Raw genomic sequence first — 23,833 nt, 5'->3', positions numbered from 1 at the left:
AGACTTACTGAGCAGTATGTTCCCTTCTGGGGGACAATCAAAACCTCCCTGGCACAGAATCAGCCCCTTCAGTGCTCACATCCTTGTGTTTCTGTTATTAATGCAGCCAACAGGGGCGCCTGGGTGGCTCAGTCGTTGGGCGTCTGCCTTCGGCTCAGGTCATGATCTCGGGGTCCTGGGATCGAGCCCCCGCGTCGGGCTCCCTGCTCAGCAGGAAGCCTGCTTCTCCCTCTCCCTCTCCCCCTGCTTGTGTTCCCTCTCTCGCTGTGTCTCTCTCTCTCTGTCAAATAAATAAAATCTTTAAAAAAAAAAAAAAAAATAATGCAGCCAACACACTACTCTTGCTGACTTGTGTCCGTAGGAATTGGATCCCACCAAGTGGCAGGTCCAAACGCAAAAAGCAATGTAATCCAGTTGACGTCTCAAAATGTCTAATTGAGAGCAAATGGGAAGTACAAAAACGGATCAGTACAAAGTGACAGAATAAGGCAGGACTCAGGGACTTGGATCAGCTAGGGTCTGACCTCTGCTTTCAACTAGGCCATTAAATTGGAACTGTGCCAAACCATGATCATGAACGCTGTCCTCCATCACGGCCACAAGCATGCCACAGCTAAGGTCTGCTGTGCCGAAACAACGTAGGCTCCCTATCAGCTAATGCCATATGTTGAACTCAAGACAGGCAAAAGCAACACTCAAAGGAAGTGCCGCTACAACAGAGACATCACAAGGCTCAGCTTCAAAACCGTGGTGCTTTGCAAGAAAGCAGTGCAGAGTGGCGTCTGGAAGGTTTTAGGCTACCCCCAGCAATAATGGGATGAAGGGCCTGACTTGAAGAATCTGGGTAGACAGCTGCAATGGAGTCACACTTCCCCCATGGTTAGGGTTCAGAGACTGCAGCATCCTTTTATGTACCCACAGTAACCACCAGCATTGCTTTCTTCAATGACAAATATTAAGGTCAAGTGAATTGCTCTGATGGGAGACAGCCTGGAAGAATTCTTCCCTAATACCTGAAACTCAAAGCTGGCTCCAACTTTGGGAAAGGCAGGGTGGCAAGTGAGAAGGGCTCTAGAGGGGAAATTAAAAAATATGGATCCTACTCCCTGGTCTGCTTCGGACCAGCTGCATTAAGCCCTGTCTGGGCTCAGATTCTTTATCTATAAAACCATGGGTTAGCTAGTGTTTGCCACTATGGTCCCTCCAGTGTCAGATCTTCACTGTTTTATGGATTCCATGAAATTAGCTAAAAAGACCCTTTTGCTGGAAATGTAAAGTATGGAGTTGCCTCTCAAGAAAATTTGAAGTTCAAAATAAAAGTAAAGAATGAAAAGAAAGAAATGAAAGCAGGACAGTCATTTCAACTTGAAACTCTTATTATTAAGAACAGCAAAGCAACAAGTTCAGACAGTTTGGGAGGAATAGAAAAGCACAAACTGCAAAACAGGAAATCCATTCTTGGCTTGGCTAGCTGTCAAAAAGCCATGGGCTGGTGAAAATTTAGATCCATTTAAATTTTTAATTTCTTAAAGCTAATAAAGTCCCCAAATGAGTGAATTATTCAGAGGGCTGCTACCAAAACACAGAATTACCATCCCAGCCCAGGCTTTTTAACCCGTCCTGATTTCTCCGGTACTATCTCTGAGGGTGTGATGGTACAAGGAACTGCCAGTTCCATCTTGTGCCTGTGCTGGGTACGGACCCTCTAGTTGCTCACCATCATAACCACTGTTTTATGGACAATGGTCTAACACAGCCTCGGATTACAGTTCTACGTAGACCGACCTTACCTCACCAGATTGTGTATCAGCTCTTGAACTTTCAGGGACCTCAATTCCCACGCCTTTGATTCCTCCAGGGCCTTGGCTACAGTAAGCACCCAAATGATTACTAATGATTAAGAAAAGTACTCACCGGTCTCTTCAGGTACATCAAACTACATGACCACGTTCATATTTCCAACCTCAGTTTGAACTACAAAATCATTTTTTTTAAAAGGCATCATCTAGCGGCAGAAAAGCTTACAAAAATGAACTTAATAACACTGAAACCAGATTTCCACAGAGAAAAATAATTTATTCCAGTAGATGGCAGAAATAAGAAAGTCATCCTGAAAATATACTTTGGTGCAATTCTGTTGGGACCGACAGCCCCTCTGAACATGCTCTCCTACTGACTGCCCCACTGGATTCTGTCTTGTGACAGTTAAACACTTTGCTGATTCCCATGTTGTGACCAGGCAGGAGTCATCTTCAAATTCACAGGTTCCAAGGAGAGAGCAACGTATTTCTCAGAAGAATAGCACCTTCTATCTCAGAAGAGTGCATAAACACTTTACAGAGTCAGCACAGTTTAGGTTAAGTAGGCACATAATTCGTCAAAACGTAAAAAAGGTGACAGGAAAAATACTGCATTGTAGAATAAGATATTCAAACGTGGTGTGAATATTTAAGGCAGCTGACGGCCAAAAGAGGCGAGTCAAAGAAGGTGGTCTGGGTTTGGAGTTGATTTTGCATCTAGAGGAATTCTCTTCATGACCTGCAAAACAAAGCCGTTCTAGTAACTGATCCTTACGCCATCCTTAAGTGGGCAAGAGGTTAATAACATCAAGAAAAGTCAATCAGGCCAATAATTTAAAAATATATAGGTGTACTCAATAAATACTTGAATGAAAAGTGGGCTCAAGTAAAGTCCCAGTTTGGGCAGGTTTTGCAGGGCTGTGACAATAGGTCTGATTATCGAAGACAATGCTGAGGATCATAAGTAACAGTTTGACTGTGTCATGGAAAGCAGGAAGTTGACTCAGACTAATCCTACTGGAATCTAATGAGTTCACTTCAAGAATCCCTATTTGCCCCTATCCTCTTACAGCTAGCAAACTTTTTTTTTTTTAAAGATTTTATTTATTTATTTGACAGGGAGAGACACAGCGAGAGAGGGAACACAAGCAGGGGGAGTGGGAAAGGGAGAAGCAGGCTTCCCGCCGAGCAGGGAGCCCGATGTGGGGCTCGATCCCAGGACCCTGAGATCATGACCTGAGCCGAAGGCAGTCGCTTAACCAACTGAGCCACCCAGGTGCCCCTCAGCTAGCAAACTTTTAAAATAGGAATCTTCACACATCAAACTCATAGCAGTGGTTGCATAAACTCCTTTATATAAAGCTTATTTTAAAGAACTGTATAGGGGTGCTGGGGTGGCTCAGTTGGTTAAGCGTCTGCCTTCAGCTCCAGTCATGGTCCCAAGGACCTGGGACCGAGCTCCGCATCGGGCTCCCTGCTCAGCAGAGTCTGCTTCTCCCTCTCCCTCTTCCTGCCGCTCCCCCTGCTTGTGCTCTACGTCAAATAAATAAATAAATATATCTTTAAAAAAGATAAAATAAAGGACTATATAAACAAAGCCACATATGCTGCTTTCAAAATTAAAAGCCAATAAAGAGAATATAAAAATTAAGTAAATAGTGGCTTTCAAGGGAAATTTCCACAAAAAACCTTAGTTGGCAGAAAAGAAAACAAGCTGGTTAAGGGGTGCCTGGGTGGCTCAGTCAGTTAAGCGTCTGCCTTCGGCTTGGGTCATGATCCCAGGGTCCTCGGATGGAGCCCCGCATCAGACTCCCTGCTCAGCGGGAGTCTGCTTCTTCCTCTGCCCCTTCCCTACCGCTCATGTGCACGCTCTCTCTCTCTCAAATAAATAAAATCTTAAAAAAAAAAGAAAAAGAAAAAAGAAGACAAGCTGGTTATGACACACAATTTGCCAGAACGTTGAGGGTTAGGTACATGTGGGCGAGGAGCTAGTTAAACTGGGAAGAGACATGGTTTATAGGCAGGCATATCTGACAAGACTGAAGGTCAAATAGGACGTAGGAGATCTGATGGGCCTTTGAGGTTTTCCCAATCAGTGGGCACAACCAGGAGAATCCACAGAGCAGTGTGGTAAAATAATAGGTTTCCCAAGGCCTGGGGTCCATAATGCCCAGAAACAAACACAAGGCTGCTGGTAAGTCTTCCTGGAGCCAGCTGGGGCAGTCCAATCACCCTCAGTATGGAAAGCACCAGACTGCTGGACCCACTAAGGAGGGACACTGCTAACAAAACACATTCAACTCAAGATATAATCAGAGGACTGTTTTTTACAATGTACTAGGAAAATAACCACATCGGGCCAGGGAGGGGCAATTACCAGAGCTACTGGTTTCTTGTGGCCTCACGGCCTCATAAAACCTTTAATCTAATGATCGTTTCCTCTTCTCCTTAGGCCAGCAGAACAATCCATCTGCACAGCCCTGAGTTCCAGGCAGATGATAAATTTAATTTGAGAATACTGAAGCAGTGAATACAGATGTTTTGTGTGTTAATTTTTTATGAAGCACACAGGTTAGACCTCCTCATTGTTTAGACCTTTTTGGACACATGAATAATAACAAAAGGGAAAAATAAGTCTTCACACCTTTGGAAAACCACAGAGAAACAGAGTAATTTTCACGTAAGCTCAATGATACTAGTTTCAGATAAATGTGAGTGAGCGTTATGTTAAATGGCATGGACTTGTGGTTTGATTTGGGAGTGAATTAAAGAAGCACATATTCTAACTGTCTCTCTGACATGAAATAGCCATCTGGGGGTGGGTGGGGAGGAACTCAACCAAAGGGTCCACGTTCTCATTTTATAAAATAAGGAAATCACTAAAGCTATTTTCAGATACAACGGGAGAATGAAGACAACATAAATATATTAAGGGCAGAACCAGCAAATCTGTTCAAGGGAGGATGAGTGAATATATTTTTTTAATCAAAAAATAGGTTTCATTTTTATCTGTATTTTTTTGTTTTAGATAAAGTCACAAAACAGTTCCTTCTTTACAATTATGTGTAAGATACATGTTTATTGTAGATTAACTACAAGAGATATCCAAGCAAATGAAAGGTATGTGTATTTAACAAGTCAAGGCAAGGCACAAAATGAATGGCAAAAACTGGAGAGCTAAATACATCTAGGGAGAAAGAAAATCACTTTGAGACCAAGTGGCCAGAAAAGAAAGTACAAGGATTTGCAAGCTGGACACTCAGAGAGAAAACATCAGAAAGAATTGAGAGAATGGGTGAATGAAGGCAAGAGAGCAGAGAGGATGTCTGCAGAATAGTGTGTTTACTAATCTGCCTCCTAAATTAATGAATGTCGTAGGCCAGTGAGAGACAGGAAAGGCTAAGCAAAGTTCATTAAGTCAAGAACATGGAAATGGCAGGGCTGGAACCAATAGGTCTTAGAGCAAAGCAGTGAAGAAAGGCTGCAAAAGTGGTCTGAAGGCAACTGGAAAGGCCTTGACCGCCAACCTGGGAAGCTGGACATAATCCGCAGGTTAGTTATTCTTACCTTCCGTGGCTCATGGGAACTTTGGTGACCCTGACAAAAGCTGTGCTTACCACATGTTACAGAGCATTCCAAGGGGCAGGTATCCACTAAACTCAGGGACTTCAAGTTTAAAAAAAAACAACAACCCTGCAGTAGCCTATGGAGAACTACTGAAAGCTTCTGGGGCAAGCAGTGATCTCTTTCAGGAAGTGCTGTATCAGGAAGACAAAAAGGGTGGTGTTTCATAGATATAGTGACTACAGAGCAGGGGGACCTGATGAAGAGCCCCTGTAATATCTTGGAGCCACAATGATCAAGGTCAGAAACCAGGGCGCCCAAAGGAGGGACAGGAGGAGAAGCAGACGTAAGAGCCATTCACAAGATCAACTGGATTCGAGGAAGAGGAGAAAGAAGTGATCGGATAGGTTCTGACTCTAAGTGACAGTGAAACCTGTAACCTCAGGAACTGAAACGAAGACATGACAGTCTGAAGTGGCAACAGCATATCCGGTCAGAGAGAGCAGAGTAAAAGATACACCTTTTAACCACAAAACACCTCGCACCGTTTAAGTTTTCACAAATATGGCTTCATTTCAACCTCTCAACAAATCACAAACCTCTTCAGAGCCCACAGCCTTCCCTGAAATCCCCACTCAGTACCATGCACCTCATGAGCACTCAAATATTTTTGGAATGCATAGAAAAACAGCTTCCCCTGGGCAGAGGCCTAATTACCAATACACTTTATTCCTCTCCTGTCCAGACTCTTTAATAAAATAGAATGTCTGCCCTTTAGGACTATAGTAAGCCATATCGACTCATCTAAAAGATTACAATGGTGTGGTAAACCAACTAACTTAAAGGATGCTGGGGCTGAAGCCAAATCCACTCCAAGGAGATTCCACACTAGCATCACATCCCCAAGGCTGTAGGAAAATGGGCCATGACAAAACAGCCGTCTTGATGTGACAGTTCTGGAAGCATCTTAGGAATCTAGGAGAGGCAGACGGGGCTGGCAGGGGGCAGAGATGGAATGAGCGCTGTTCTTAAATTAGTACCAGGAAGATTCCCAGCCAATAAATATAATGTGCTGAAACTCAGTCTATCATCAACACATGAAAGAAAATCATGGCAAGTAAAGTGATTACAGTAGCAAAAGATCAGCTAGGTGTTTAACTGTGCTGTTGAAATCAAGTCAATTCCATCTATATAAAATTACTCTAAAGCTTTCACGACTATTCCTCATTTTCCTCTGCTGAATACCATGTCTGGCTTACACCTCCTACTTTCCAAAATCTGGCCTCTAATCATGCACAAAATCAAACACTTTTCCTTAGCAGATGAAGACAGGCCTAAATCTGGTTTCTGGACTCCTTTATCATTCCATAAAGTTCAAAAGGGAATTTAGCTCAGTCTTTCGATTTACCACAAAGAAGAGTGAAGTCCTGTCACAGAAGTTGTTTGCTCCCATGTTAGGCAGAGATTAGATCTCTTCATGTGATAACTCCAAAGACCTACAGATATGGTACTACCATAATAGAATATTTGTGACAGGGCATTCCTAGTTAGGGTTCTCCTGATTATGTCCTCCTGCTTCCTGGAATCTGCTTGTAAAGGAACCACCTTTAATATAAGGGTTTCAAGCAGCCCTGGTTTGTGCTGTGGACCAGAGTGCAAACAAGGAATTTGTCTGTCAGGTTAACTTGAGATTGAAAATGTGGACAAACAAAACCTTCAAATCCACACATTCACTGTTCTCCAGACCCACAGGGTCCAATTCTCTTTTATTACAAGGGAAGGAAATGAGGCTCAGAGAAGTTAAGTGAAAGGCAATGCTGGAAGGAGATCCAACTGAGGCCTGAAGGTCTCTGCCCCAATCAACATCCTTACCTAATATCCACTATAGTTAAAAGGAAGGATAACAAACAGGAGAATTTGATGAAAAAAAAAGACATGTAAAAAAAAAATCTTATAAATCAGACAATACATATGTATATACACTCCCCTTTGGGCAAAGACAGAACTCTAAGAAAAAAAACAAAAACAAAAAAACACCTGACTACTTACCTATCAGACTGGCAAAAATCTAGGCTGTGAGGAAATAGGCACTCTCGTATATTGTTGGTGGAAATGTAAAAATGGTATAATCCCTATAGAAGGGAATGGAGTAATAGCTAGAAAAAGCATATATACCTTTAAACCAGATTCAATTCTCATGGACTCTAATCCAAAGATCACCAGCAAAAATATAAAATGTCTTATGTTTAGGATGTTATTGTGCCTTTATCAATAATAGCAAAAGACTAGAAACAATCCAAAAGTACATCAATCGCTATAAAAAGAATTGAGGAAGATCTCTATACACTGATAAGAGCAATCTCTAGGATATATTGTTCAGTGAAAAAAAGCAAGGTACAGAATAGTATACATAAGATGGAATCTCTTCTGTAATAGCTGTGTGTGGGGGATATACACACATATGTATATATACATACATATATAGATTAATATGTATGTATGTATTTGCTTATCTTGGCAACATGAAACACAGGAAGGCCTCTCTGAATGTATCTTGTTTATAATTTTTACTTTGGAAATATGTTTTACATATTCAAAAAACAGTAGCAAATAAAAAAATTACTTTGAATTGAACACAAAAAAACAATCTAATTACGTATCAATTGGTTATGATGAGAGAAAATATTTCAAGTGACCTCAGAAAACGACATTTTTTTCTTTATTTGTTCTAAGGACAAATAAAGCAGCAAAGAAATCCTAAACTGCACTCAATAAACTTAGAGTTAGTAGCTAACTGATGTTATTTTGAAACTGTATGTATTGCAGGATAATGAAAATAAGTAATTAAATTGTCTGTAGGAGCCAAGATTTTCAGCATATGTGAATGATATTCAAGAATAAAACCAAAGTAGTAAAAACCATGTAATGTTAAATTGGAATTAAAAGTACTAACATGAGGGGAGCCTGGGAGGCTCAGTCAGTTAAAGCATCTGCCTTTGGCTCAGGTCATGATCCCAGGGTCCTGGGATCAAGCCCTGCATCGGGCTCCCTGCTCAATGGGGAGCCTGCTTTTCCCTCTCCTTCTGTACCTCTCCCCCCTGCTTGTGCTCTCTCCCTCTCTGTCAAATAAATACGTAAAATCTTTAAAAAAAAAAAAAAAGGTACTAACACGAACTCATGATTTTTTTCTTCTTGGAACATACTTCCTGGCTCTGTCCACTGTAAAGACTTAGAAGCAACAACGCCCGCAGAAATGGATGCACCTAACAATCAGAGCCTGGTTTTTAAATCCATTTCCCACTGAAGGAACCACAGCCAGCTGGGCTTGAGAACCGACTAGTGAACCAGGGATCCTTTCAGTGGGAAATTTAGAAAGCAATCTAAGGAACAGCTGATTCCAAGTCTGGGACAGGAAACACACACAGAGGGGTCTGGAGCATCTTGATGTTGCCAGTAAGTAAGGAAACTACCAAGGACTAATATCAAAAGGACACAGAAGCCAGTCTAGACAGGCTCCCGTAGGCCAAAGAAAGAACAACTGAACATTAAAAGGGTAATAAATGTAACTGATTAAAATTCAAAAGGGAAGAAAAAACCTCTCTGGATACCCTGGAAGTAACTTGGGCACTAACATCTTACCCTGAAAATTAAAAGAAAAGAATTAAATATGTATACTGCTTTTCCTGTATGATCTATATTTCAAGGTTACTATACAACCCTAGAATGAGGGTAAGTTCATCCTTATAGAAACATTTCATCTAATCAAATGCAGATGTAACAATGGAACTAGAAAATCATCATTTTGCACTTTCCACTGAAATGTTTACTCCAGGCTAAGATCATCAATGGATAAAATCCCCAGATAAAAGGCTGGCAGAGAACTTTGCAACTGGAGGGACCAGGGTGCTGTTACCTGAACCCACTGATCATTATAGCATCACAAAAGACAGGAGAGTCAGACATCGTGTGTCTCTTGATATGAGTTCACAGTACCACCTAAAAAACACTCTTGCCAAAAAAGCGGAACCAGAATCTAGGCAAGCATTGAGTGCTGACTTTCATTTATCAAAATAATGGAAAAAGAGGAACAAACTAAATGACAGGTTTTCTGACTCTCGGCCAGTGAATAAATCTTCCCACTATACCACTCCTTACCTCCCTGATCTTCTGAACCAAATGAAACCTACAATTTTAACTTCAGTTTTCAAAGGGCACCTGTCTCTCTCTATCCAAAGCATTCAGAAATGCCCTTAATTTAAAATCGGTCAGCAACTTTAAGAATCCTACAATATCAAGTATAAACAGTCATGCTCCTGTGTCTGAAAGACTGCATGCAAACTTTATTTAAATGGCTGGGTAAAGGGCGCCTGGGTGGCTCAGTCATTAAGCGTCTGCCTTTGGTTCAGGTCATGATCCCAGGGTCCTGGGATCAAGCCCCGCATCGGGCTCCCTGCTCAGTGGGAAGCCTGCTTCTCCCTCTCCCCCTGCTGTGTTCCTGCTCTCGCTAACTCTCTCTCTGTGTCAAATAAATAAATAAATAAAATCTTAAAAAATTTTTAAAAAATAAAAAAAAATAAATGGCTGGGTAACAGCAGAATTTAAAAGACTCTTATGAATAAATCCTTTGGTAAAGTGAATGGCCTAAGTTCCAAATTTATTTCTGCTCTTCAGATGTTTACTTTGAGCAGCCTGCCCTTGCCAAGTGTTAAAATGGCTGTAGTTTTCTGAGGAAAAGTCAAGGCAACCTCTAGCTGACAGTGTGACAGACAACACTGATGTGAAAGGTCGAGGGCATAGTCACCTCAATGATGGAGCACTGGAGAGCAGGTCTTCCTCCTTAAGGCCAATGATACTTGAGGTACCAGATGGTTTCATTTTTCAACTGTGGTCCAAAGAGAGGGTTGAGTTGGGCCAGAATTGCAATCAGCCAACTAAAAGAATGATGGGGGGAGGAAAAGCAACAAAAGAAAGTGGTGAACTCATGTTGGAACAGTACCATTTTCAACTAGGATGAAAACGAATGCTTTAGTAAAATTTAAATCTATTCTGCTCGGACCAAACCTTCCATACACTTAAGTTCATAAAACACATGGTGCTATGGGAGCGTATCTTATAAACCCTGTTTCAAAAAGCATACCCTGCCTTTGTTTCAATACATAGTGACAAAGCAGTGAGGCTTCACCATAGTTGTCTTTTCTCTCACTACCTTAATTCCAAGCATCCAAGATTTCCCCCATTCATATAAGATCTTTACCTCAGATTATCTTTACTTAATTTCAATTTAGCATCATCACAACTTCCAAGCTCAGGAAGAATGGGTGTTACTTTATCCATTCTCTAAATGCTAAGACCCACAAACGATAGCACACATCCATTTTTACTGAGAGAGCCAAGGTTAAATTTCAGCCCACCATCTTTCAATTAGGCTGTAACACTTGAGCTCCCCTTCTCTAATCACCATCTCCACTAAAATATGTAACACATCTTTTGGCCCCAGCGGAGCTGAACCAAATGGGTATTTAATTCCCCCAGCTTACTTGAGAATCTAAGCAACAACGCATTCCTCTGTACTATACAGACTATTTATGGAGGAAGTACAGTGGTGTTACATACTACCTCAAGGTTAAAAGTGAAAAAAGTACACAGTCAAAATTGCCTTTAAAATTTTCTTCTACAGCTTGCAAAGTTCTGAGTAAGTGCTTTTATGTCTGACACAGTGATAACGTATATCCAGCGAAGTTTGAGAATCACTGAGCTAAAACCAAAGCAAAGAACAAAAAGGAAGATAATACACAAATATCTGGCCATTCAAACCATTCTATGTTTTACTTATTAAACAAATATTTAATGAGCACCTACTAGGTTCCAGGCCCCAGGAAAAGAAAGGAGAAAATGAAGCATCACTATCTTCACAAAGCTTACGTAACATGATGTCAGGAAGGAAATAAAGTAGGATGGAGGAATAGAGAATGATGGAGGTAGTCAGGGAGGGCTTCTCCAAGGAGGTAACATTTGAGCAGAGACCAGAATGAAGCAGAACACACACTGCCTTTCATTCCTCTGTAATACGTATGAAGTGATCAGAGACTCATTTTGCAGGGAGGTCCCAGCCTCCAGCGACTGATCTGGAGAGGAGATTTTAGTAATATAATCTGATGCAGCTATCTTCTCTGCACGTAATAGAGGGAACTGCTTTCCAAGGAAAAGGAGAGATATTACTACAGGAGTCTCCTTCTAAAATTTTAGCACTTTAAATTCCCCTATAAGAGGGGAACCAGCCAAACCCAACCAAGCTGTTACCCGGTTACATCTCTTTTCTTCGGTTGCTGTCATTTTTAGAACTCTTCCAGTCAAAGGATCAAAAAGCCAATTCTGATCACCAATGACCGGACTGCTGAAGAATCTGCCAGCACTGCACCCGAAGCCCCAAAGCTCACACCTACAGAAACAAACGAACCCGCCCTCCCGCCCCACCCCACAGAAGGTGGTTTTGTGACAGGAAACACGATACCTGAGGAAATCAGGCCAAAACAGATACCCTAGGCTGACTCACTTTATAAACAAAAAGCTAATTCGGATGAGATGCTCTGATCTGTCCTTAGAACAAGAATATTAAACACAAACAAAATACCAAGACTTGTAGTTGAGGTCACATCTATCTGTCACTGTGAAACAAAGAAAGAGGACAGCACAGGCAGACACACTGAAAAGCTCTGTGACTGCAGTGAGCGCTAATGGTGCGCAGCGAAGAGTCATGGAAAATTCCACACAGACCCAGGACTTCCCCAATCCCAGCAGGCAATAGAGGCTGACTGTAAAAACAGTCGTTCGTCCTTTCGTAAGAGACTGAAATAACTGGCCAATGCTTAGAAGTACTAGATAAAAAATATGCTAGAACCTAAACTGATCTTTTTTTTTTTCATCAAAAAATGTACAGAATGAAATAAAAGCACCATCTCCCAGCACTTTGTATGATGTACAGCAGTGCTTCTCAATCCTGGCTGCACATTATAATCACTCAGGGAGCTTTAAAAAATACAGATGCTATACTTCACATATAATTTTTAATTCTCCCACAATACAGTTAAGGAAACCGAGGCAGAGAGAGGTTAAATGGTTTGCCTGTGGTCATAATACTAAGTAGGTGGTAGTAGCTTCTGAACCAGAAATCAGATTAGACTAACGTTCCCCCTACAAAAGTTATCTTCTGAAATATTTTTTAATGGACAACATTTCAGAAGGCATCCATTTAATAAACCTGATCTGTCTGGGAGTTAAGGAAACAAAGAATCCATCTGCTGATTGTTGATGAAGTCCATCATAAGCCTTTGTTACCTGAGGTAAAGAAAAAAATATCCTAAATCAAGAACAAAGTCCACTTTGTTTGTTCAGATCAGGATCCATAAACCTTCTAAAACTTAATTTTACATACTACTCTTAATGTTTCCAATCAAGCAAAACATCTCACTTAAAAACAAACCAAACCAAACCAACAAACTACAGTTCAAGAAAATTCCTTGGGAAAAAGCCCAGGTCAGTTCACTTGAAATTTCATGGAGGAATTTTTCCCCTCTAACCAGCTGAGCTCTGTGCCTGCCCTTCTGACTACCGCCTGACTTAAAATTTCCCTTTAAAGCTGATAAACACGGTGGAAAACTGGAAGGAGAAAAAAATCTACTCTGAATTGATGGAAGTGGGTGGAGGAAGAGATCATATTCCAATGAATCTATTACTTCATGTGTCCAAGAAAAGAGAACTAAGTGTACCCTTCACACTTGCCCAAACTGTTCCACATGTCTCCATAACCTGAAGGCCAGCCTAATAACCAACCATCTGAAATTATTCGAACTACTGAGGCAGCTACGGTGTGGTAACGTATTTCAGAGAACTGCAGGGCTGGAATGGACCAGAGGTCAAGTCCATGTTCCTCATTTTAATGAGGAAGAAACTAAGTGCTAGAGAGCTTAATACCCCACAGTGAATCAGTGATAAACTTGTAAGAGGAACCCAGAAGAGGCGCCTGGGTGGCTCAGTCGTTGGGCATCTGCCTTCGGCTCAGGTCATGATCCAGGGTCCTGGGATCGAGCCTCGCACTGGGCTCCCTGCTCCACGGGAATCCTGCTTCTCCCTCTGCCTGCTGCTCCCCTGCTTGTGTTCCCTCTCTCACTGTGTCTCTCTCTGTCAAATAAATAAATAAATAAATCTTTAAAAAAAAAAAAAGACGAACCCAGAACTCCTGAGTCCCACTATATCAGGCTGCTTCCATAGCATATTAAGGGCAAAACAAATCAAGCAGCCCCAGAGCTCGTAATTAATTCCACAACCATTTAGCAACGCAAAGATTAACTGGTTAAGGAGCCAACCCTTGAGGGACTCATGAGCTTGTGAGACACAAGGCAAGGTTAACAGCAGAGTGTGCTTTAAAATAACATATGCATGGGAGCGTTCATTCTACAAACACTCCTTGCCCACTTAATCATGAGCTCAGCTCTTGGTTATTGGAATTCTCCAAGCACAAAGGCTATATCCAGATCTTTCAAATCTTGCTTTGTTTTTTTGTTCCACACTCAGATATGAGAACAGGGAAAAAAGGAATGGTTACTTCTTGGTGATGCACAGATCCAGTGGGTAACCGCTTGGCTTCCCTGCTGGAATGGGTTAAGTCCGGCTAGGACTTCTCTTCTGATCCACTCTCCCTCCAGAGAGGGCCAGGATAGGAATGACCTCTATCAGTGGGCTCCTGAAGAAAGGGCAGAGATGCAGGAGAGCAACTTGCCTTATCTCCACTGAGATGACCGCTGTCATATCCCCTAATCCCAATCAAACGACACAAATTCTTTCAAGGGCAGCAATGTCATTAGACATAACTAAAAAATATGGCCTTTATCAAAATGGATGGATGAGTAAAGAGATTATAGTATATATAATGGAATATTACTCAGCCATAAAAAAGAATGAGATCTTGACAGTTGTGGCAACATGAATGGGCTTTGAGGGCATTATGCTAAGTGAAGTAAGTCAGAGAAAGATTAATACTATATGATCTCTCTCATATGTTTTACATATAAAAAAAAAACAAGCTCACAGATAACAGAGAACAGATTAGTGGTTGCCAGAGGAGGGGTGTAGGGGATGGGAAAATGAGTGAATTGTGTGTTTTTGTTTTAGTTTAAATAAACTGAATTTTTAAAATGAAAGCTTCTGTTATTACTATAGAGAGGCAGAAAAAAATATGAGATTGAATATTAGACAAGATTGCATTTCAATTCCAGCTACACCAAATATCAGTGGAGTGACTCCAGGCAAGTGACCTTACAAACTGAGCCTCAGTTTCCCCTTTTGTAAAATGAAGATAATAACCTCTGTCTCAGGATGTTAAGAATTAAACAGATAATACATGAAACTGCTCTGTGTAGTAGCTGACAACTAGATGTTCAATAAATACTAGTTATTCCTTCTTCTCTGTGAGACAGCCACAGAATGAAATACAACCTATTTACTTTACAAAGGAGTTTCTCATGTAACAATGAGTCATCTCATCTCCACCTCCTCTCCGCCCCAGCCCTCTGTGGTAGGCAGAATTCTAAGATATTCCCCCAAGATTCCCATCCCCTGGTATACACACCTTATCCAACCCCAGGATGGTGAGTATGATGGGACAGTCGCTCCCAAGATTAGATTGTATTAGACTGTACTGCTGGCTTTAAGGAAAATTATCGAGTGGACCTGACCTAATCAGGTGAGCTCTTAAAAGGGATGGCACTCTCCCTGATGAAAGACATTAGGAGTGTGTTATCACTTATGCATTTACTGCCAATCAGTTCTGAACACACCCTTTAATATGTGCTCTGTAATAAGCAACTGAATTCCTTTCTGTCCTTTACAGTGAACATGACGTTCAGCTTTCTCAGCAGAGGGAGCTGGAGGGACACGGCAGGCGTGGGCTGGAAGTTGGTGTGGTTGGTGTGTGAATATTCTAAGGAGCCTGCAGACTCAGGCCTGGAACACAGTCACGCTCTGATCCGGTAGCCTCAGCCTGGAAACAACCTTTCTGCAGTCCTCCTGACGGGGAAACTAGAGCCCTTGCATGGCCTACGTGCTCTGAAGGCCTCCCACCCGCACTGGCACAGGGAATCACACCCACGCCATGGACTGCCCGCTCTCCTGCCTGAACTCCCGAGGGTGGCCTACTGCTCGCCCACCAACTCCGAACCAACTCCAGCCTGGCCAAACCAATGCAATTATCTGCTATCGAGTGAGCTGAACCACACTTTCTCCAACCAGGTCTGATTCCCTTCCAAGGCTGTCCTTCCTTGGGTACTCTCCCTCAGCCCTAGAGTACTATCCAGAGTTTCCTTATATCTTACAGTTACTCTTTTGTTGTGGTGAACAGTAATTATGTTAAACTTCCCCTGTTTAACTACTGTGTGGTTTCTATCTCCTAATTGGAACCAGATTATTACAGGATGAGAAAGATTTGATACAAAAGAGATTCTCTATTGTTAGCTTTGAAGATGCAAGGGCCACATGGAAAAGAATGTGACTTCTAGGAGCTGAGAGCAGTCACCAATAGCCAGCAAGGAAAAGGGACCTCAGTCCAACAACCAGTTCAAAGGAACTGAATTCTGCCACAGCCACAGGAACTTAGAAAAGGGCCCCAAGCTCCAGATGAGAAGGTACAAACTATTTCCATTAACCTTATCCCAACCCTATCTCTATTAGAGCCCTTTCACTACCATAGGAATATGCCCTATTTTTGCCAGCTTTTCTCCATACTTTCCAGGACTTCCAGTTCAAAGTCTGTAATAATCCCCTTATCTCCCAAATTATAAAGGAAAAGAGCATAAAGTCAAAGTAAGAAAAGTATACTTTTTCATACAGCAGATAATATGCTGGGACAGGTACCTAGATTTCTCTCCCACTATAAACAGTCAAGATATCCAGCTATTTTTAACATATCCATGATAGAAGTAAGCGGTTCTCAGACAAAAAAACTGAGTGAAGGCAAGTATTCAGAGAGGAAAACAAAGTGATTATAGGTTGCTTTCCACACCTGGAGAGCACAGACTATACCAGATGAACTTGAGCTTTTACTTTCAGACCTCCCAGGACATGGGAAACAGTAGACAAAGCCCAGGGCCCACTTAAGGTAGAGAATCTAATACAAGTTTCACATCTCATCCCCACAAAGCTGAGGTGCCAAAGGCCTATATCTCAATGTATGGATAACTCAGACAGAACCCCTGAAGAAGAATAATAGGAAAATCAACTGTCTCAAATATAAGCATCAAGAAGGAAGTAGAAAAACACTGCCACTGAAAATTAGCCTTAATGAAAGTTTATAACCCAAATTCATACTACATGGTTTTAAAAAAACCACATAACAAAAAAATTTTACTTAATTTGATCCCACACTGGTGATAGCCTTTGGCACTTGGCAGAAGTAATGTAAATCTTTTCTGGAGAAGCCCACTTTCAGAGTAGGCCTCAAAAAAAAGTCATACGCATGGAATTATAGGGCAAACGAAGAGATGGCAATGAAATATTATAAATGCATATGGCACCATGAGTGAGAGGGACCAAAGAGAGCAAAGAGCTGATACAGAACTGCAGGGACTTCAGATACTGGAATGATCAGATATGGACTACAGATAAGCTGTCTACTATGTTTCAAGAAATGTTTGAAATATGTACAGGGAAAAATGGGGAAAGGAGGGAGGGAGGGAGGGAAATCAAAACTGTAAAAGCAGCAAAAAGACCACCTACAGAAATGAAAAATATAATACCTGAAAATAAAAAAAGGCAAGTGCTGAACTTCTGCTCTAGTAAAGCAGAATAGCTTATATCATACTCATCCTATAGTGATTATAAACTCTGAACAAAATATGAAAAATAACTATTTGATAGTACTAGAGAATGTCCAAAAGCAGGTGGAAACTGGGGGGGGGAGGGGGGATTCAATTCTTAAAGAAAGAAGTCACATCAGGGCACCTGGGTGGCTCAATTGGTTAAGCATCTGACTCTTGATTTCAACTCAGGTCATGATCTCAAGGTCATGATACTGAGCCCTGTGTCAGGCTCCGCACTGGGTGTGGAGCCTGCTGGAGCCTGCTTAAGATTCTCTCTCCCCCTCTCCCCTGCCCCACTGCTTGTGCATGCACTCGTGCACTCTCAGAAAGAAAGAGAGAGAGGGAAGGAAGGAAGGAAGGAAGGGAGGGAGGGAGGGAGGGAGGAAGGAAGGAAGGAAAGACAGAAGCCACACCAGTACCTTTATATAGCATTTCTCCTGAAAACACTGTCCAGTCCACGTGTGGGGCAAGATAATTGAAACTCAAGCAAAAAGCTGCAGTCTTATTGGCTTGGGTATCAAAAGATGATGCTCAGAGCTGCTAGAACAGCTAGAAATAAAAAAGGGAAATCTCAAAAAGGAGGGTGCCACAAAGGGGAGCCCCAAAGTCTGTGTATAAATTTCCCTTAACCCTTGGCTGATCCCTGAACTGTGCATGCTCTAGGAAAATGCCAAGGACTGTGAAAAACACTTGGAAGTCTGAAAGGATGAAGGGGAAATTTTAGCTGCTGCCTATCACCAGAAGAAAGAGTATTCAGAGTCTGAAGTTAGAAGGACTTGGTAAACACCTCAGATTTTCCACTGAAATCCCAGAACCAGAAGGGGCACACTTTAATGGAAAATTCATTCTAATCTAAGGGTAAAACTGACATAGATCTGCCCCAACAAAGTATAAAACCGACTCTCCACAAGTTTAAGGTGATCAATTAATAATTTGACTGTTACAACAAAATTTAACCTTTCTCAGAGGAACAAAGTAGAATCCAGAGTCTCTGTCATCTAGAATATCCAGTATTTAGTAAATAATAGTCATGCCAAAAAAAAAAGAAACGTAATCAATAATCAAGAACAAAGGAATCAACAGAATTCCACACCATTCCAAAAATAATACAGATGTTGTCATTAAAAGATAATGATTCTATAGCAGCTATTATAAGTATGTTTAAAGCCTAAAAGAAAAACTAGCTACAAAGAATGAACAGATTGGAAATGTCAGAACATAAATTAAAACTACAAAAAAGAACCAAATGAAGATTCTAGAACTAAAAAGTATAATATATGAAGTAAAACTCTTTGGATGGGCTTACCAACAGATTGGAGATAGCAGAAGAAACAGTGAACCTAGAGACAGATCAACAGAAACTAATCTGAAGAAATACAAGAAAAAAATATTGGAAAAAAAAAATCAGTCAAACATAGGTGCAACTGGAGTCTCAGGAGAAAAAGAATACAGCTGAAGAAAACAGAAGACACATAGGTTGAAATTTTCTCAAATTTGATGGAAAACATTAACTTACAGATTCATATAGCTTAGCAAACTCCAGTCAGAATAAACTCAAAGTAAACTACACCTACACACATCATAGTCAAATTGCTAAAACCAAAGATAAAGAGAAAATCTTGATTATATCCAAAGGAAAAAGAATGCATAAGAAGGAACAATTATTCAGATTACAGCTGAGTTCCAGCAGAAACAATGGAGGCCAGAAGACAATGAAAAAGCATCTTTAAAGTCATCTAAAAGGGAAAAAAAATCCCGTCAACTCAGAATTCTATATCCAGAAAAACTATCCTTCAAAAATGAGCATGAAAAAAAAAAAGATATTTTCAGGCAAATGAAAGATGAGTGAATTTGTTATCAGCATACCTGTCCTACAACAAATACTACAGGAAGTTCTTCAGACTAAAGGGATATCAGATAAAAACTCAGACTAAGGGGATGTCAGATAGAAACTCAAATCTACAAAAATAAGGAACTCCAGAAAGGGTAAATATGTGGGCAAATATAGAAGACTTTTTCTCTTAATTTCTTTATAAGACATGATTCTTTAAAGTAAAACTTACAACACTGCAGTGTTTTGCAACATAAATAGATGTGAAATATATCATAACCATAGCATAAATGATGTAAAGTAAATGGAATTATATTATTGCAAAGCTGTTATTACATTTTATCTGAAGCGGTTCAGTATTAACTCTAAGTACTCTATGAAAAGTTAACAATGCATACTGTAATCTCTAGAGCAACATTAAAAGAAAAATACTAAGAAGTATAGCAAAAAAGCCCTTAGCAAAATTAAAACAGAATACTAAAAATATTTCATTAATGTAAAATGAAGCATAAAAGGAGGACAAAGGATGTTAATGAGCACTGGGTGTTATATAAGACTGATGAATCGCTGAACTCTACCTCTGAAACTAATAATACACTATATGTTAATTAATCAAATTTAAATTAAAAAAGGCATAAAAGAACAGAGGAACAAAAAACTAGATGAGACAAACAGAAAACAATTAACAAAACAGTGGACCCAAACCTAGTTATGTCAATAATTACATTAATTGGATATGAAATATCCAACTAAAAGGCAAAGGCAGTCAGAATGGACAAAAAAGACTGAGCTATATGCTGTCTGCAAAAAGGCACTTTCTAAATATAAAGACAGATATAATAAGCATAAGAAAGGTGGTATGATTATCAATATCAAAGTAAAATCAAGTCAAGGAGTTACTAAGGATAAGCAGGGATACTTTATAATGATAAAAATGTCAATTCATTGGGAAGACATAACAATCATGAATGTGCATGCTCCTTAACATAGCTTCAAAACATATAAAACAAAAATGGAAAGAATTAAAGAGAACTACAGAAAAATCCACAATAGCAGATGATTTTAACACCTTCTTCCAGTAATTACTAAAAGTAACCAAAAAACTCAATAAAGATATAGAAGATTTAACTACCTTGACCTGACATTTATAAAACACACCACACTCAACAACTGCAAAATATACAATCTTTTGAAGTGCACATGAAACGATCATCATGATAAACCATTATGCTGGGCCACAAGACAAGCCCCAATTACGTAAGACTGAAATCTTACAAAGTATATCTTCTGATAAGAAATCTAGAAAAGGGGCACCTGGGTGGCTCAGTTGGTTAAGCGACTGCCTTCGGCTCAGGTCATGATCCTGGAGTCCCGGGATCGAGTCCCACATCGGGCTCCCTGCTTAGCAGGGAGTCTGCTTCTTCCTCTGACCCTTCCCCCTCTTGTGCTCTCTCTCTCTCTCAAATAAATAAATAAAAAATCTTTAAAAAAAAAAAAAAAAAAAGAAATCTAGAAAAGCACCAAATATTTAAAAATTAATGAAAAATACAGTGTCATCAAAATTTGTAGGCTGTGGCTAAAGCAATGCTTAGAAGGAATTTTATTGCATTAACTGCTTACATTTAAAAAACAACAAAGGTTTAAAATCATTTAAGTCTCCACTGTAAGAGGTTAGTAAAGAGCAAATTAAACCCAAATTCAGGAGAAGGAAGGAAATAAATAAAATCTAAATGAATGGAAATGTATACCACGTTCAGGATCAGAAGACTCAGTATTGTTAAAATGTCAGTTCTCTCCAAATTGATCTATAGATTCAACACAATGCCAACTAAAATCAACAGGCTTTTTTGGGGGTAGAAACTGACAGGATGATTCTAAAATTTATATGGCTATTTTAGAATAGCAAAATAATCTTAAAGGACAAACATGGAGGACTTCAACTTCTTTAGTTTCAATATAAAACTAAATATTTGAGAGTGTGTTGTATTGTTATAGGGCTAGACAAAGAGATTAACAAACAGAAGAGGTCATCCTGAAATAGACTCATACATATATGGTCAAATCATTTTGAACAAAGATGCCAAAGCAGTTTAACGGAGAAAGGAAAATCTTTCCAACCAATAATGCAGCAACAACTGAATATCCATACCACGAAAACAAACCAACAATAAAAAAGCAAACTTGAACCCACCGTTCTGGTGCCTGTGACCTTTGGAAGCAGTCATGCCTCACTGCCAAAACCTAAGTGCCAACATATTGTGGAAAGCCTTCAGGTCCAAATCCTCACCCAGTAACAGGAACTTTAAGCACTCAGTTCAACAGGTCTCGTATCTTTGCTTACCTCAATTTTTCCCCCCAAACCTCCCAGGACCATCTATTATGACCCAATTCCATCCCCAGACTGCTCTGCTCATCTCACCACTTGACCCAACTTACACTCTTCCCTGTCTTCCAAACCAAACCCTTCCACTGTGTTCTATGTAACTTGCTTAATGATCCACCACTCACTTACACACTTCCTTCTATTCTCACACGTCCCATAGCCTCCAGAATCCCTGAGACTCTCTCAAGAAGTTATTCTTATACCAGATAACCCAGGCTTTGGCAATAGGGTAACTTCTTTGCTCCCCTGTGCTACTTGCAGACAATTCTCTCTCACTCTTGTGAAAACCTGACTTCTCCTTTGGGGTGCATGCCTGCAGATTTTACTACCTTCTCATCCCTTCATACATCTTGTGAGAGTTCCTTTAAAAAAAAAAAAAAAAAAGATTCATTTATTCATTTGAGGAGGGGAGGGGCAGAGGGAGAGGGAGAGAATTCCAAGCAGACTCCCTGCTGAGCATGGAGCCTGATGCCGGCCTCGATCTCATGATCCTGAGATCATGACCTTAGCCAAAACACTGTGTCTCATTAACAAAATGAGACATTATATACCCCCTGATGAAAAGTATCAATACCATTTATGAAACAAACAGAGTTAGACTCTGAACCAACTGAGCCACCCAGGCGCCCCCATCATGTGGGAGTTCTAAGCTGAAAGAATTAAAAGGCAGGAGGGCCTCATATTTCAGGAACAAATTTAATTTGAGTTACCCACTGTTTTTCATTATTGATGCCACTACTTCCTTTTATTAGCAGACATCACCAAATGAGATAGCAGACAGAAAAAAATCACCAATCTGTGGAGACACAGAGACAGACATCCCACCTATAAAAATACATTTCCTGAAGGAGCTTCAAAGCTAGAGGTGAAGACAGAGACTAACAGCCAGCTAACAGAAGACCAAATAAAACACATGCTTCCTCTGACCAAAGATGGGACAATTTGAACATCAACAAGGACATTAATTATACGGACTGAAATACATCACATCTCTCTAAATATATCAAATCATAATGATACCAACACAAAACAAAAATCATTGTCCACCCTTAGAAGATGCTAGGGAACCCAATTCATTATTCTGAAAACAGGTAAGTAAAGAGAAAATCACACACAGAACCTAGCTTTCCTTTATGAACAGTTTTCAGTTATCTGGATAATTAAATTGTTGATGAAGTAAACATTTATGGATATATTCTACCTAATGAATAAACAAATTATAGATATATAATATCATCAATGATGCCAACAACACAAATGAGACATTATGTACCCCCTGATGAAAAGTATCAATACCATTTACGAAACAAACTTATTAAAAAATCGAACCTGAATGTGATCTAGCCCCTAGATGACTACCAACTTACAGGAAATACAGAACAAAGAAGAATATGTAAAATAATACCATGGGTGTGCAATTAACAAGGACCACTCTCTGAAGAACTATGGGACAAACAACCCAGTTTTTTCCTACTAAAATGTGGGAAAAAAAAAAAGAAATGGAGAAGAAACCAATAAAGAGAGACTTGGGAGGCACATCCACCAGCTGTAATGTGTGGTCTTTATAAGCATCTTCATTCAAATATATTGTAAAATAAATAATGAGACAACTAGGGCAATTTAAATATATTTGATGATGTAAAGGAATTAACTTTTTCTGTGTGTGATAATGGTATTGTAATTATACATGGGGAAAGAATGATCATCTTTTAGACATGTATATTGAAATTCTTACAGATGAACTCAAAATAATCTGGGGTAGAGTGGGAAAGTGTGTGGAGATGAAACATGGATTGGCCATGAGTTGATAATTTTTGAAGGTAAGTGACAGGTAGGTGGACAAATTTTTGTAAAGAGCACATAGCAGGTTTTAAAAGTTCAAAAGCAGAAAGTTAAAAAAAAAAATGCTGTAATAAAGAGCATCCCAGAAACTGACCAGCTTGTGGCTACTTGGCTGGAAACCTAAGTGGAACACCTTGGGAGGTGATAATGTCCTGTGCCCAAACTGGCTCTAGAGCCAAGACCAAAACAAGGCTGGGCTCAGCTATGGATCTGCACATTCTTGGACAAGGGGGGCAAAGTTCCTACAGCCTGTGTAGGTGCTTGTGCGATGGGCAGTATTAGGGGGCTGGAGAGGTGAGTGAGGGGGACTCGTCTGGGGTCACAGAATAGGGGTCTGTGGGAATAAGTAGATGAGGGAACCACTTTTGGAAGTGATTAAGGCTCTTCTGGCTCTTTGTTTACTGTCTGTCTCTCCTCACTAAAGAGGGCAGGGGAATATGTCTTATTTATTCACTGCCATATAACCAGTGCTTGGCACAAAGTAGGCTCTAAATAAATATGCTGAGTGAAGGAACTCTAGGTAAGGATCAATAAAATACATGCTACAATTGCCTTGTAAGCAAAT

At 40.2% G+C, this 23,833-nt stretch overlaps 1 protein-coding gene across 2 annotated transcripts in view; it reads right to left on the bottom strand.

Moving 5' to 3' along the window:
- ATP6V0E1 (ATPase H+ transporting V0 subunit e1) overlaps positions 1-23,833 on the bottom strand; it is a 37,054-nt gene that overhangs the window by 3,819 nt on the left and 9,402 nt on the right. Inside the window, exons 3-4 of one of the 2 annotated variants that reach the window (XM_032403726.1) lie at positions 10,165-10,294; positions 297-2,538 (exon numbers count right to left, since the gene is read on the bottom strand). In XM_032403726.1, the coding sequence (XP_032259617.1) occupies positions 10,201-10,294 (94 nt within the window). In that variant the 3' untranslated portion in view covers positions 297-2,538; positions 10,165-10,200. Of the gene's footprint in view, positions 1-296; positions 2,539-10,164; positions 10,295-23,833 lie in introns of those variants that run through there. The other variant, XM_032403727.1, reaches the window with a different exon arrangement.

Source organism: Phoca vitulina, unplaced genomic scaffold (assembly GCF_004348235.1).
Source record: "Phoca vitulina isolate PV1807 unplaced genomic scaffold, GSC_HSeal_1.0 scaffold6, whole genome shotgun sequence".
Classification (NCBI taxonomy): Eukaryota; Metazoa; Chordata; class Mammalia; order Carnivora; family Phocidae; genus Phoca; species Phoca vitulina.
Note: the sequence above shows the minus strand (reverse complement) of the source record. Positions and strands in the feature narration are given on the sequence as shown.